This window comes from Pundamilia nyererei, unplaced genomic scaffold (genome assembly GCF_000239375.1).
Source record: "Pundamilia nyererei isolate P.nyererei 1_Seehausen unplaced genomic scaffold, PunNye1.0 scaffold00219, whole genome shotgun sequence".
Lineage (NCBI taxonomy): Eukaryota > Metazoa > Chordata > Actinopteri > Cichliformes > Cichlidae > Pundamilia > Pundamilia nyererei.
The window spans coordinates 211,481-226,912 of record NW_005187620.1 but is presented as its reverse complement, the minus strand read 5'-3'; the positions used below and the strand labels follow the sequence as shown (position 1 = coordinate 226,912).

The following is a 15,432-nucleotide window of genomic DNA, read 5'->3' as shown; positions in this document are numbered from 1 at the left end:
GCAGTTTTTGAATTTATCATTGAAAATAATAATCATCGTCTTAGTACAGTCATAGCATCAATATAAGGACTCACAAATGTTAGTAAATTCCCAGATGGAGATTGCCAAAACTATTGAAATGAACACGAAGGCGTGTACAAACAAGTGGAAATAATAATAAATGCCTTTTGGGGTGAAAACCCCCCCAAAACAAATTGTCCACAACAAAGAGTCAAGTGGCTGGCACCACATGACCACACACTCCCACACTCGTGACCACAAGATCATTAACACAAAATGTACCACAGACGGTAGGGCTGTTCGATATAACGATATATATCGGATGACGATAAAAACGTCTATCGTTTCATTTTACGCTATCGCTCGTTTCGTGGTGTCGCAAAATAAACTTTTTACGGCAATATTTTTTTCATCGTTTTGATGGTCACTGTAGTGGCTATATTAATTTCTTAAAGTTCTCTCTTTCTCTTATATTTAATATAACCACACTATGGACGGACAAGCGCCTGTTTTTATGCGTTGTCGTTAGCAACAATGACTGTAACATCATTGCGTGTCCGCTTGTTTATGTTCCACATAAACCTTTCACAATAAAGCTCAGGATCCTGTTGAGAGTTTTCAAAATAAACTGAATCACGTCAAAGCAGATTATTTACAGATGAGAAGTAAAAAAAAGCGCCACCAGGTGCTAAAAAATAAACCTTAGACTCAAACGTTAGAACGGGCTTTTCCCCGCAGCACGCCGTGTAATAAATACTCACAAAGAAAACAGCGGCCGTTACAGCTTATGTCTAAAAATGTGTAGTTTCATGCATCGGTTAAAACACTTGACTCCAGCTACATGACACGCAGCTGGAAACACTTCACGCAAGTAGAGCTGCCCGAGATTCACAGAATTTACAGACAATGTTACATTTTTGTGATTTATATCGTTATCGGACGATAAAATTCTTATATCGGGATATGAGATTTTGGTCATATCGCACAGCCCTAAGAGACGGTCATAAATGCTGGCAGTGATGCTACGACCCACGGCTCTACAAAAGTTCACCACGAACGTCTAAATCACCCATAAGAGATACAGAGAGAGCTGCAAACTGGGCTCTGTTTCACTGAAAGAACAGTCGGGCAGTTCTCGGCTTGTCCAGACCTTTTTGTTTTCTTCTTCTTTCCCCCCCCCTCGTGTAGGACCCCCTAGATGGGGGTCAAGTCTAAGAAGATGAACCCATTTTTAAAAACCAGGCAACCTAGCAGAACCCAGATGAAGAATGGCAACACGACTAGAAGAGCTAAAAACATAAAATAAATCTCATAGTTGTTGGGGGGATTTTTTGTATTGCTGCTTGTGTAAAGAAAGATTTGACGCGAGACCGAAACAGACTGGAAATGAATGAAGAGGATGGGCGTCAGCAAAAACAGAGCAGTGATTCATAGAAATCGCATTTTTATTTTACAGCAGATACATTCAACAGTGCTAATAAATATGCCAACATGTCGACATAGTCCTATGTGAACAATGGTCTGAAGGAATCTTTGAACTCCCTTTGGAACAATTTCCTGAGAGGAAAATTTTGATGGAATGACAAAGGATTGGGTAGAAGAGAGGCAGCATGCTGCTCTAAATAATGTCATATTCTTCTGATCTTTCTCTAATTTTAAAATTAGTTTTATTGTGATCGACTCGCCATTAAACATGCTCTGTTAAAGCACCAGCGCTCCACACGTTACTGTGGAAAACCTTTGAGTGTTTTGTCCAGAGGTCGGCCTAAAATGCGGTCTCGCTTTATGACTTACAAGACAGAGACGACCCAATTTCCAGCAACTTGGTGGTACTCTGTAGGAACTGTTACTGGTCTCCAGTTAAAATCTGCAGTCTTTAAATGTGCTGTAAACAGCTTTATTAACGCTCACTATTTTCATTGAGTCATTTTTGTTCAACATCACTCGCATTAAAGAGACATTAAGAAGTTCTGAATCCATGTTGGTTCTGTGGTAACAGCTGTGGCTTTACTGTAGTCCATTATCATCACACTGTGAAATACATGAAGCTATAAGATCAAAGATGTTGTGACATTAAACACTTTAAGATGTCTCTTAAAGTCTTTAAGTGTGTGTCAGGACTTTGCGTGTGAAGTTTTTCGGTTCTTTTCTACAACAAATCTATCTTCGTCCACAGTCCCCACAGACGCTTTGGCAAACAAACTCTTCGGTGCCCCCGAGCCCTCCTCAATAGCTCGCTCGCTGCCAACTACCGTGCCTGACTCGCCCAACTACCGCAGTGCCCGGACGCCCCGCACGCCTCGCACGCCTCACCGGAAGGACCCGACCATGACGCCTCGCTTCTACCCAGTCGTGAAGGAAAGTCGGCCTGTCGATGCCAAGGTGAGACGTTGGAATTGTGTTTTAGTGGCAAAACCTGTTGGGTTCAGCATGAAAAGCTCAGCGACTAAACGTGTTGATTTTTCTTCGCGCCCTTTTAGACGCCTAGGAAGAGGAAGACCCGGCACAGCTCCAACCCGCCCCTGGAGTGCCACGTCGGTTGGGTGATGGACTCCAGAGAGCATCGGTCCCGTACCGCCTCCGTCAGGTGAGACCCTCTGCTCTCTGTTACACGCTCTGCAGTCAGCTTTGATAATACCAGAACATAAAAGGAAAAGCATAGAAGATATTCATATTGTGTACTGTCCTTTAACTAAAATGATCACAAGACTAAAGGTTTACTGAAGGTGGACTTACTTTAGTAGATCTCCACCTAATCCTCCACCTTTCTCTCTATCAGCTCTAATGCAAGCCCATCGGAGGGCACCCCCGCCCTGGGTAACATCGGCTGCACTCCCCAGTCCCTCCCCAAGTTCCAGCACCCATCGCACGAGCTGCTCAAGGAGAACGGCTTCACGCAACACGTTTACCACAAGTACCGCCGGCGTTGCCTAAACGGTGAGTTTCCTCGTTTTTAAACATCCCTTAAGTTCTGATCAGAGACTGTTTAGCATTAATTATTACAAGTTAATTGAAACTGTGCCCTTTATCTTCATGTATTTGACCACTTTTTCTCCATCACAGAGCGGAAACGGCTGGGAATCGGCCAGTCGCAGGAGATGAACACGCTCTTCCGATTCTGGTCATTTTTCCTGCGGGACCACTTCAACAGGAAAATGTACGAGGAATTCAGACAGCTGGTGGTCGAGGATGGAAAAGAAGGATATAGGTAAGATCTGCAATCTGTGTATGTAGCAGTGACATTACTATTAGACAGTTGGATTTATGTGATGAGGAGAAGAGCAGATGTAAAGCTTTGGCAGCACAGTGGAAACGGGCTCTGTGCAGCTGTCTGAATCTAGCTTTTGTTATTTCCAAAGCTCGGTGTGATCTAATTTCTCTTGTTTCCTCTCTTGGCGCTTATGTGTTGCAGGTACGGTTTAGAGTGCTTGTTCAGGTACTACAGCTACGGTCTAGAGAAGAAGTTCAGACCAGACATCTTTAAGGACTTCCAGGAGGAGACCATGAAAGACTACGAAGCTGGTGAGGAAACCTTAAAACACTCTCAGGGGCACCTCAGCAGAGATTTTTATATGAGCAAGCTCTTGTCTTCTGTACAGTCACGTTTAACAACATTTGTTTTCTGACCACAGGGCAGCTGTATGGACTTGAGAAGTTCTGGGCCTTCCTTAAATACTCCAAAGCCAAGAACTTGGAGATTGAACCCAAGCTGCAGGAGTGCCTGAGCAAGTTTAAACGCCTCGAAGATTTCAGAATCGACGTAAGTTAAATATTCTTTGAAGTTTGTAGGTATAAGCAGGCTGTAAGGTGTATAATAGGGCTGAAGAGACATGATCTTACTTCCAGTATCGATGATCAGTTCTTAGGTAAGAAAGATTAACTGAGATACAAAAGTTCATAAGAAATTATCCTGAAAAGATTTGAGGTCACACATGAAGTGTCATATCGGATTTAAGCTCTCTGTGATAATAAAGGATATAACCTGATGATATTTAAATGCTAAGATGAGCCTAAAATTGGTTCACGAACTAACTTCAGGAAGATGATGTGACTTCTGACAGGTGAAAGAAGATGAGCATGAAAGATGTGTGGTCCTATGTCACACTGTGGACAGTTTCAAAGTTGGGTGTCTTCCAAACAAACAACATTTCGATTTAGGATGATGGTCTCACAATGCGTCTACTGACAGGAAGGAAAACAGAAAGTCGGACCAAATGGATGCAAGTGAAATGTGTAAATGGAGTTGAGCCTGAGCAGCAGAAGCTGTTTGCATGTTTCCTTCTACTGTTATCATGATCTCACTGACTGAGGCGTCCCACGGAAACAGATACTGTCCTTGGTGCTGATTCACTAGGTTTTATCTGTTTTATCAGGAGTTTACGTGCTTCAAGTTTTCTCCTGTTTGTATCAATAAGAGCTTAAAGGGTTTTTTGAAGCGCAGCATGTTGTTGCCTTAGGCGTGTTATCTAACACGATTATTTCTGCTTCTAGCCGCCTATGGAGGAAGGAAGTCGCCGAAGACACTCGTCCAGTGGGGATGGTCGCCGCCGGCACCCCTCTCAGCCCTCCAGCCGTCCCCACAGTCAGGCCAGCTCAGGCCCCACCCACGCCACCACCACCCAGGTTCCCACAGCCAAGGATGATGCCAAACCTACCAGCCACAAAGCCCCGGCTCCCACTGCTGATCCCGCATCAAATGCCAAAACACTGAAGTAACTCCACAAACACACTGGCCCACACAGACTAAATTAACCAAGTCTGCAAGTCGCCGGTTCTCTCTGCGCCACAGGAGGGGGAGGGGCATCCAGCTCTTCATTTCAAGCATGTGATATCTTTTTTCTTTTTTTTTTTTTCCTTGTTTTTGCGCCTGTGAAAGGTTTGATAAATAAGAGAGACAATAAATAATATGCCTCGGTTTATTGATCACTGCTAAGGTTTCTGAACTTTTTGTCTTAATGAGGCAAGCAATGGATGGGTCGACAAACCCATCCATTGCAAAACACTTGTGCAGACCTTCGCCGGATGGTTTAGGTTTAACATTCTGGAAAAAAAAATTTTTTTCTTCCCTCCTTGTTTTTGGCCCCTCCCTCCCTGTCTCTGGGACCCTCTTTGATCGTCACTGTCCTGCTGGTTGAAAGATCTTTGATCCCTCATCCGAATCTCAGATTAATGATGACTATTTCTTCAGCACGAAGTGGAATTTGAGATGTGGAAATAGTTTGAACAAGACTGAGCATCTAAAAAAAAACACAAAAACAAGCCCCAGTAATGGCCCGCTGGAGGCCGTACTGCTCTTTGACATCCAGTCGGACCAAAGTGGTTAGAACCGAGCAACTAACTTTTTCATCCGCAGCGCCCTGAGAGTTTTCAAAGGGCTAATATATGAAAAAAATAATTTACCTTATGGCTGCACATTGAGGGGGAAAATATTTAAGGAAGCAAATGATTTAAAAAAAAAAAAAAAAAAAAAAGAGAGAGAGACTTGCATCAAGCCCTTGCTATGGACAAGATCATTGAAAGTTGCCTTATTTTAATGGTTTTACTGCTTCTAAGTTGTGCCCGCCACCTTATTGTCGATTGTACAGCATCAGTCACCCATATATCTCACCACCATTTCCAGCTGAGGCCACTAGTTGGTGCTCTCTGCCAAATTTATTTTCCATCCCCCTCAGTCCCCTTTCATCTGTCTTCCAAGTGTCATTTGGTCTGTTACAAGTCCTGTAATTCATCGCTGTGATTGCAAGTTGTGGCTTTTTGTGCTGAAACACGTCAACCTGGTGAAAGTTTGTCAGCGCCCCACCCCTCGCGAAAAAAATAAAATAAAACACTTAAACGTGATGGAGAGTTGGGGTTGATCTCCCTTTGGGTGCTACCTGACTTTCTGTCGTCCTTCACCTTCCCGTCAGATGAGCTGCATCCATCCGTTTGTCCATCCATCCATCCATCCATCCATCCATCAGTTGATCATCAGTGACGCTACAGGACTGGAAATCATTACAATCTGGATTACTTGAAGAGGCGATGGTTACAAAGAAGACCGTCGTCCTGTGACGCAGGTGCTTTGGGTGGAGACACTAACGATGCTAAGACGTTCAGCGAGCTGCCCGCCACCGCTTCCCGGTTCTCACACGGATCCAAACGTAAGGTGCAGGCAAAAACACTGACAGGCAGGTACTGATGTAGCAGCGTGGGCACGCTCAGTAGAAAACGCACCGCTCGATGTCTTGCCTCACCGTGGACTGGATTGTTTGTTCACAACCTGTTGAGTCGTCACTCTTCGTACAGGACTATTAAATCTGATGATATCAAGCAGAAGAGCGACTCTTCCTCCACGAGTGTAAATGTGAAATTTGAGAGATGAACAGAAAAGATAACAGCTCCCCACCTCTTGTTTTATTGTCTATAGTACAGATATATATTTGCCTTACATGTGTACGTACTCTAACTTTTTTTTAATGGTCTCATGATTTATCTTTAATGCATTTTAATTTCAATTTGCAGTGTTTGTAGTGTTGTAATGCTGGAGGAGCGCTCTGTGTCAGGCTGATATAAAAACAGAAATGGGAACGTAGCTCACATCGCAAAAGGGAAAGTTGACATCAGGGCGTCAACGGGTCTTCAATGTTTAAAACGAAAAATAATGTGTAAGCTTCTAGTGTTTCATGTTGAAATCAGTTGATTTGATATTTTCTTTTTAGTGAAGATGAGAGAAAAATCTCTAATATTACTCTTTTATGCAGCCTTCAGTTTTTCTACAATTAGAATGTATGCAAAGTCTAAAAAAACTGAAGAAAATTCTTTGATTTTTGGGTTTGAACTCAACCAGAAGTTCATCAAATTCTAGTTAAAAGAAATTATAAAAAAAAAAATGCACATGTGAAAATAGACATGTGGGAAGAAGTGTTTCCTGCTGACCTACTGAGTGCTTGTAGCTAATGTTTGCTCCAGTCATAACTTCAGTTTGAAACTGCATCAGACACCTGTGCCTGTCTTTCTTTTCTTTTTTTTTGGGGGGGGGGGCAGAGGTGGATATCACATTGTCCTGTCAGTGTTATGTTGTTCAGTTTCTTCCTCTTAAATTTAGAGTTGTATTTAAATGCAAAGTGAAGCTGTACTTGCTTTTTATTTTATTTTTTGCCCACCCTCCCCTTTAATCTTTTATCTTCAGGGAGATTTGGATCAGTTTCAGTTGAAACATCAAAGTGTTTACTGGAGAGGAGGAAAAAAAAGAGCTATGAAATAATTCAGAACTGAAAACTCGTTTCCCAAAGCCGGCAAAGCCTTTGATGTGATCATCACTCGTCGCGGGACATTTGAGGGGATTCAGGTGCTTTGGGAGTTTTCATCCATCTCTATCAGCATTGAACTGCTGCTGTCCATATAAACTCTAGGGGGCGCTGCCTGTTCAGCTGGTCAGAGTTCCCAGCTGTGCGGGATAAAAGATGGAGGTATGGAAGGAAGAGAGGAAACTGAGCAAGATGTGATGTCGCTCAGAGGAATATGGCTGGTTATGATGTCTGGAGACTGGGAGGACAAAATTCCATAAAGCCATATGAATAAGAAATAACTGTATATGAACATCAATAGTTCATTACATTACAGTATCCTAGGCTTGTCATGAGGAAAAAAAGATGAAAACGAGGAAAAAAGGAACAAAAAAATATATAAAATGGAAAAATGTAAAATACTTGAATGAGATCTTGTATTATAACATTTAATATTCATAATATCTGCTTTGTAGGCTGACGTGATTCGCTATTAGTGTTATTTGTAATTTGTAGTAATTATGCTTTTCCTTTAATAAAGAAAAAAAACCACAAAACGCACAAAAAAACCTCAAACACCAGGTGTCATGTGATCATTCCTATTGTCTATGAAACCCACAGAAAGACCACATGCTTTTTTTTAATACTTTAATATTAAACAGTTCTATCAGAACATTTGTTACATTTGTATTAATCACTTTTTTGGTAATCCAAAAAGACATTGATATTCTGAAAGTATAAGTGCCACAGATATGCAAAGTGCAAAGGAATTGCTTGTCATTTGCCAAAGAATACAGATTCTCGTCTGTCCCAGTGGTCAGTGAACGCAACAGAAGAGTCTGAATGGGTGAAAGTGCTTTTACTAAACTTACAAGAAGTTAAAGAATTCATTAGAAATTAACGATTGCATTTAAAAGTACAATAAGATACATCAAACAGGAACATTCACATTTGTCTTGCATGCTTTCACCCCGTTAATCACAGAAAGACTTCAAATGTGCTGTAGCTTAAGTCACCGATGACTGTAATTCAGACTAAACTCAAAGATGTGAAATGAAGCAAATGTCAAGACAACGGACAAGAAAAAGGAAAAGCTTGTTTCCATCCTGACTTCTCTCTTTCTTTCTTTTTTATTGTTAAAAATTAACAGGTAACCGAGCTTAAAAGTAAAATCACATCTGTATGTTATAGTGCAATGACCACACACTAGCACATAAAAGTCAGGTGGGTGACTGCAGAGGCTCGGCAAACTTTGACAGTCAAACTTGACTGAAGATTCAAAATATTAAAAAAAAAAATCAAAGTTTTTAAGATCGATTGGGGAATTACATATCCCCGCATAAGATTCGACCGTTGCAGTCCTCACTGGCCCTTCTTTTGTGTGTCAGGGATGCTCTCGTTCAGCGGGGTGAAGCTGGTGAGCAGAGTGTGGCGCTCGTACTGTTTGGTCTGACGGAACTTGCTGTCTGTGCTGTGGAGCCTGTCCAGGATGCCGAAAACGCCAAAACACTGATTGAACCTGAAAACCGAGACAAGTGAGGGCAACTGTTAGTTATCCACCAAGCAGAATTAGAAACAATTGCCCCAATAATAATAATTTTCAAATTCAGATTTAAGTTTTAAACAACTCAACTACAGGAAACCTATAAAAAGCTGAATAATAGTGGACTTCAGTTTGTCCTCCTCACTGCACTGCACAATGAGTGCTGTTGTGTATCAAAGTGAAAACTCAGATACTAATTTGAAGCTTTTACATTCTGCTTTGTGAAGCAAACTCACATTTGCATAGAATTTATAAATGTGGGGAAACGCAGTAACATTTCTTCCTCCGGTCATCGCCTGGTCCTGCAGGACGTTTCTTCCTGTTAAAACGGAGTTTCTAGCTCCCACTGTCGCCAGGTGCTTGCTCTTAGGGTTTCATCTGATTGTTGGGGAATTCTCTGTATTATTATTATTATTATATCATCTCTGCTTACAATATTACAGCTATAGAGTGCATGCCACAACAAATACTCTTGTGCATTTTCCTGTAATTTGGCATCTTCCCCAACTCAGTGTTACTCGTCTTCCTCTTGATGGGACATTTTCATTGATTTAATTGTCCAATGATAGTGGATTATTCCTACAGTGCTGTCCCACTAACTATTACAAATCATTTCAGAGCCACACAGTCATACAAGCATAAACACCAAGATACTATATTTTTTACTTAATCTGGTGTCTTGCTTATGCCATATTAAGCCACATGGAAAGACTTCCCAGACTGTACATAATTACTTTCTCCTGTATGAGTAACACTGTGTACAAAGTGCAGTACATAACATTGCCTTTTCAAAGTTATACATTTATCAGCTTCATCTCGTCGAGGTAAAAGTTTTTGGAGTAGCTTCACCCGAGTCTTTGCACACGTGAAGGTTCTGTGTGCCTTCACGGGTCTTATCTAAACAAGATAACTGTACCAGCATCACCGCCTTCCCATCCGGTCGAGTTACTGTGAACTTTGACCTTTCGGATTTGCAAAGTCATCATTATTTCTCTCCAGCAGACTTTTGTGTGACATCCTGTTTGAGTCCAACTGAACATTTGCACCAGTTAAAGAAACTTTTAAGCAGCATTTCTAAGATATCACCTTCAAAACAACAGAACAGGACCTCTGTAAGACAGGACAGGTAAACTCACCTGAGGTGGTGGAAGTCATGGAACTCAGGAGAAGGCAGGAAAGGAAGGTGGTATCCGCAGTGGGAGATGGTGGTGCTGACCAGAGCTACGCAGTACCACATGGAGGTGGTGGACACGTGGGAGCCCAGAAGAACCGGCCCGCTTACCACCGGCAATAAGTTGGAGATCTAACAGCAGAGAACAATTCAGTACATTTAACAGAAACACACTTACCCTTAGCAGAAGTAAAGTGCTGCGAGACTTTGAGGTGTGAATTATCAATTCTTCTTTCTTTCTTTTATTCTTCTCTTGCATATTTAAAGATGAAATAGTCTCTGTGATTTACAGCAAATGTACACGTGTGATCCGTATCTGCACGTTTGATCCATTTTTGCTGTTTAACACAAATATCAACTACAGTGGCAATCACGGAGCCAGCAGGGATACTTCAGGGACTAATCCGCTCAGCTCTAACTGTGCTAAGAGTGCAGAGAGTTCTTTCAGGATCAGGTCTGACCAGATTCCTAAAGGTATAAATAAGAATCTGTTTGGTTTACGTGAGATAGTTCCAGCTGCTTTGACACTCACAGGGGAAACGGTTCATTTCTTTTTGTTGAGTAGGAGAAAGAGGAAGGCTCACCACGTGCTCCAGAGGATGAGCGTAGATGGAGACAATACCGATGGGAGCGGTCCAATCGTGGTGCTGTTTGTGGTAATGCTTGTAGAGGCTGGGGTGGTGGAACAGCCTGAGGAAAATCAAAGAAACAAAATGAACGCATAAAACGACTGCACCCTATCCTGCGTCAAGGTTTGTACTGTGCCCTGGCAAAGGCTCTGAGCTCACATAAGAAAAATCGGATTAACGCTGATAGACGATGTTGCAGGCTGCATTGCTTTATGTAGGGTGAGTCTACAAACAATGTTTATACGGATCGCACCTAATGTCCATGTCCTGTCGCTAAAAATCTAACATGGTGAATTAAAACAGTATATAACTATAAAACAGAGTGACTGCATGCACCTGAAAGAAACACAGATCAGCGTACTGTTAACATCACAATCGCCTCCATCTCTGAAATGAGGAAGAAATGTCATCTACTGCCAACGATCCACTGATTGCATGTTTCATTTTGATGTGTCATGGGTGTTTAAAGTAAAAAAATAAATGTTCTTTACCTGTGTGAATAGTAGAAGAAAATCTCCTCCAAGATGGCGAAGGCGGCCAGCTCCATCAGGGCCCAGTGAAAGGTGGGCAGCTCGGGGCCACAGGGGTTTCCTCTCCAGCTCATCAGGTAGTAAACAACCACAGTCATGGCCCCGGAGATTACCACATGGTTGAAGAGGACACACTTCAAGGCTTGGCGCAGCTTAGCTGGATCCACCTGGAAGACAAATGAAGAGGTCAAAAGAGGTATCAAAACTATTCAAACTACCAAGCTTCCCTTTCCACTGACAAATGTAATTTACATGGCATGACACTGCGTTCATTTGAAAGACACTTTTTATTTCATAAAGAGAGGAAAACATTAAAAACTGAAAGCTTCTCTCTTTAAAAGACGACCAATAACAAGGTCAGACCAGTTCTTTCTATTTGTATCTATATCATGCATATTTAATCATCTTCACTTAATACTTGATATATATTCTTATTTCATGTCTTATCCTTTTCCATACTGTTGTTTCTGTTTATGCTGCAAAGTGTGTTATAAATAAGTCTTTATACTCTCATCTGACACCCCCTGTTAGGTACACCCGTCCAACCACATTAATGCACTTATGTAATCAGCCAATCACATGAAAGCGCCTCAGTGCATTTACACATTTATCCATGGTTAAGATGATCTGCAGAAGTTCATTCTCAGAAAGAGGAAGAAAGGCGACTGAAGTGACTTTGAATAAGGCATAAAGTGTTTTGAAACCTGCCAATCTACTGGTTTCCAGAGAATGTGTGAAAAAGAGAAAATATCCATTAAGCAGCATTTCCTGGTATGAATTTCTACAGAAATGTGCAGATGGAAGGGTCACAATTCAGTGTAAACAGCATGAAAGCATGGATTCATCCCGCCTTGTATCAACGGTTCAGGCTGGTGGTGGTGGTGTAAAGCCCTAGACGACATTTTCTCAGTATGTTTAGAGTGCCTCGGTACCAAATCAGCAAGATGAGTATTGTTGCCAACCATGCCCATCCCTTTATGGCCACACTGTACCAATCTTCCAATGGCTGCGTTCGGCAAGATAACACACATCACAAATGGCCTCCACACCAGATCTTAATAATAATCTTAAAAATCCAATAAAGCAGCTTTGGATATGTGATTGAACATGAGATTTTCATCATGGATGTGCATGAGTGATACAATCATGTCAGCATGGACCAAAATCTGTGCAGACTGCTTCTAGCACCTTGTTGAATTGTTGTCATGATGAATTAAGGCCTTTCTGTTGGGGTCCAACCCAGTACTAGTAAGATGTACCTAATAAAGTGGTCTTTGAGTGGATATCTGTATCAGCTAATTTACCCTTTTACCTCCAACCTTTGGAACCCAGTTATAAACTCATGCCATGTCATAATGAACTTTCCAGAGTGTGAGAACAGTGTGTCTCTGAAGCTTACACTGACCTTTTGTACATCTGTGTGTTTTCCATAACATGCACGCACACACGCTCTCTGAACAGCAGACTTTGTTTCTGTGCAGACTCTTTATCGAATGCTCTTTGTTTTCTCTCTCAATGTTCTTTTATTTGACATCTTTTTCCCTTTACTTGAACCAGCTGCAGCAGATAGCTCCACGAGTGTGGCTCTCTTCCATTTAGAAAGGCCTTTTTTTCTCCCCACTGTTGCCAAGGGAAACATTGGTTCCCTATAATCTACAGGGTGTTTGCGTTATAGTATAAAGTCCCTTAAGATAACTATCATGCTGAATTAGCTGTTTACCTATAGTAGATTACATTGATTTTTTTATCATCTAGTGTAAATAGCTCCACAAAATGCTAATTTTAACATAAATAAATGTTCCTACACTTAGAGATAGTGTGACTATACATTCAAATTTACAGCTCTTCTCATTCACCAGTGACATGCACTTGTTATTTGGCAGTTTCTAAAGCAAATGTGTGATCACTACACATTGATCAGATAATTTAGATAAACAGTTACATTACTTGATAAAGTCATATAATTTTATCATTCTTAACCAGTTATATTGCTTTTTAAAGTACACAAGCACTTTTACCCAATTTTATAATCTTGTTCCATTATAGCACATCCTGGTTTGTTTATGACCAGTAGATCCCAAGTTCAGACAGCTATTCTCGATCATTGACCTGCAGTATTTCTGCTCGGAGTCACAGAGAAACACTGTGACAGCAGCTTTTCGCAGATTACCTCATCATTAAAGATATAAAATTTAAGGGCCGCAGAAATATATGTCAAGCTGTAACAGCGGCAAATTCCACTGAGTACATGCAAATCAGAGGAGGAGGGATTTTTGAAGCGATAACACACTCGCTGATGGGAAAACGAGAGAAAATAGGGGGAAAACAACAAACTGGAAGTCTTTCATTTGGGTAAAGTGAGTTTCCAGTTTGTGCACTGGAAAAACAATCACTAACAAGGACACTTTTCACAGTAACCCCTGGTTATCAGTAATGCCCCTCTTTATCTCTGCGGTGTCTGACAACATCTGTTAATCAAACACAGTTAGAGGACTTTGGTCAGACGGGCATGTGGAGAGCCCCATCGTTTGCAGATGTTATCAACCACATCTGCACACACGCGCATGGTGTGGATCTTTAAGGAGAGCAGCGGCCTACAGCAGCATGCCCAATAGCAGGACTCGAAATTAAAATGTAATTGTTTTCATTTTTAAATCTCATAAAAAAAAAAAGATATCATGTGATCATATCATAAGCTTGTACATTTTACGTAGATGGCATGAAAAAATAAAACAAGTAACAGTGCAGATAAAACAAAATCTAAAAAAAAAAAAAGCTTACTGGGTTGTTCTTGTCCAACTGGATACGGTAGCGGGTGATGAAGGACGGTGTGCCAGTGATGTCCACCCACAGCAGGAGAGCATTTGACCCCCAAAAGGCCAGAGTGGGAACAAGCATGGTCCCTATGGAGATAAATAAGATAACTATTAGAGAACCTTTAACTCAACCGGGGCCTTCATTATGCGTTCATTTACGCACAACTCCAAACACACCAGGAGGAGATTTCAAGTTAAATCCATGGCAAAATCTTCCACAATGACATCATCACTGTGCACCCTGCTGTTTTTGTTTGTTTGCATTAAATTATATCACCAAAGGTGTTGCTCCAGCATGGTGAGGAGTGATTCAGTTTTGGAGTCGATCTAAAACTTAATCACTCGATCTGGAGATTTTTGGAATGATTCACTGAGATTATTATTTTCATTAATTAAAATTAATGGAAACATTCCCTTGATGATATCATTACACCCTAATCCAGGTCCAGATAGCTTTCTTAACAAGGGAATCAATTCATGCGTGGTGTGTGTTGAGTTTTTAGCTTTGATAGTATTTAGTTAATATCAAAGCCGGTTCTTTGATATTCTGGATAACTGGTCTTTTTATTATTAATAATGGATTGCATTTATATGGCGCTTTTCGAGACCCTCAAAGCGCTTTACAATTCAACTATTCACTCTCACAAGCTACAGTTGTAGCCACAGCTGCCCTGGGGCAGACTGACACAAGTGAGGCCGCCATATCACTTTTTTTTCGCATTATTAGCATCACCTCTGAGCAACACCAGTAGGTGGTAGGTGAAGTGTCTTGCCCAAGGACACAACGAGCAGGGGATCGAACCGGCAACCTTCCAGTTACAAGATGAGCTTCCCAACCCCCTGAACCACGGTCGCCCAATTTTTATATTATAGTTGATAATGTTATTATAGTGATGTTATTATTATAGTGTGATGTTATGTGGACTGAAAACACTGAACTGAAAATACATACCCTACCTAGCACACATCCTATGTCCTACATACTTTAGATAACATCTGAATGAGGTAAACCACCTATTGTGCAAAAGCTGCTCGCTGTGAGACAGCAAGTGAGAAATCTGAACTAATGTGTTCTTAGTGCTCCACAAACATGATTTTTCCTCTGTGCTGGCTAATGTGACCTTATGTGTCCAAAATATAGGGGAAAAAATCTATGCATTGATGAAACCACCTAAATGATATGATACAAAAGGAGGTCATTTAAGTTATTTGCATGTTTAAAGCAGTCTGCAGTGCTTGCAAATCCACAGTCATTTGCAATGTTGCACTCTGGTTTTATTTCTTACCCAGGAAGAACAAAGAAGCGTCGTGGCCCTCGTATGCCACGTACAACTTGGTCCACAAGTTCTGCCAAAAATCTCCCGAAGCTCCCCAGAATCTCTGAAGGTGCCTGAAGGAGGAATTACAGCTCAGTTTTAAATTCACAAAACTGACTACGTGTTAAACAAACCTCTGTGGAAACTATTCGTTACACACTT

At 41.3% G+C, this 15,432-nt stretch overlaps 2 protein-coding genes across 9 annotated transcripts in view; one reads left to right on the top strand and one right to left on the bottom strand.

The window, feature by feature from the left end:
- Positions 1–7,669, top strand: part of larp1 (La ribonucleoprotein 1, translational regulator) — a 48,989-nt gene extending 41,320 nt beyond the window's left edge. For all 8 annotated transcript variants that reach the window (XM_013914717.1, XM_013914716.1, XM_005748305.2 and 5 more), the window contains 7 exons: positions 2,177–2,382; positions 2,481–2,587; positions 2,780–2,937; positions 3,064–3,208; positions 3,413–3,522; positions 3,633–3,760; positions 4,492–7,669. In XM_013914717.1, the coding sequence (XP_013770171.1) occupies positions 2,177–2,382; positions 2,481–2,587; positions 2,780–2,937; positions 3,064–3,208; positions 3,413–3,522; positions 3,633–3,760; positions 4,492–4,716 (1,079 nt within the window). In that variant the 3' untranslated portion in view covers positions 4,717–7,669. The remainder of the gene's footprint in view (positions 1–2,176; positions 2,383–2,480; positions 2,588–2,779; positions 2,938–3,063; positions 3,209–3,412; positions 3,523–3,632; positions 3,761–4,491) is intronic.
- Positions 7,670–8,059: 390 nt separating this feature from the next.
- faxdc2 (fatty acid hydroxylase domain containing 2) overlaps positions 8,060–15,432 on the bottom strand; it is a 10,943-nt gene continuing 3,570 nt past the window's right edge. The window contains exons 4-9 of the mRNA XM_005748304.2: positions 15,241–15,344; positions 13,920–14,041; positions 11,100–11,305; positions 10,564–10,669; positions 9,945–10,111; positions 8,060–8,784 (exon numbers count right to left, since the gene is read on the bottom strand). Coding sequence (XP_005748361.1) covers positions 8,628–8,784; positions 9,945–10,111; positions 10,564–10,669; positions 11,100–11,305; positions 13,920–14,041; positions 15,241–15,344 — 862 coding nt within the window. The 3' untranslated portion in view covers positions 8,060–8,627. The remainder of the gene's footprint in view (positions 8,785–9,944; positions 10,112–10,563; positions 10,670–11,099; positions 11,306–13,919; positions 14,042–15,240; positions 15,345–15,432) is intronic.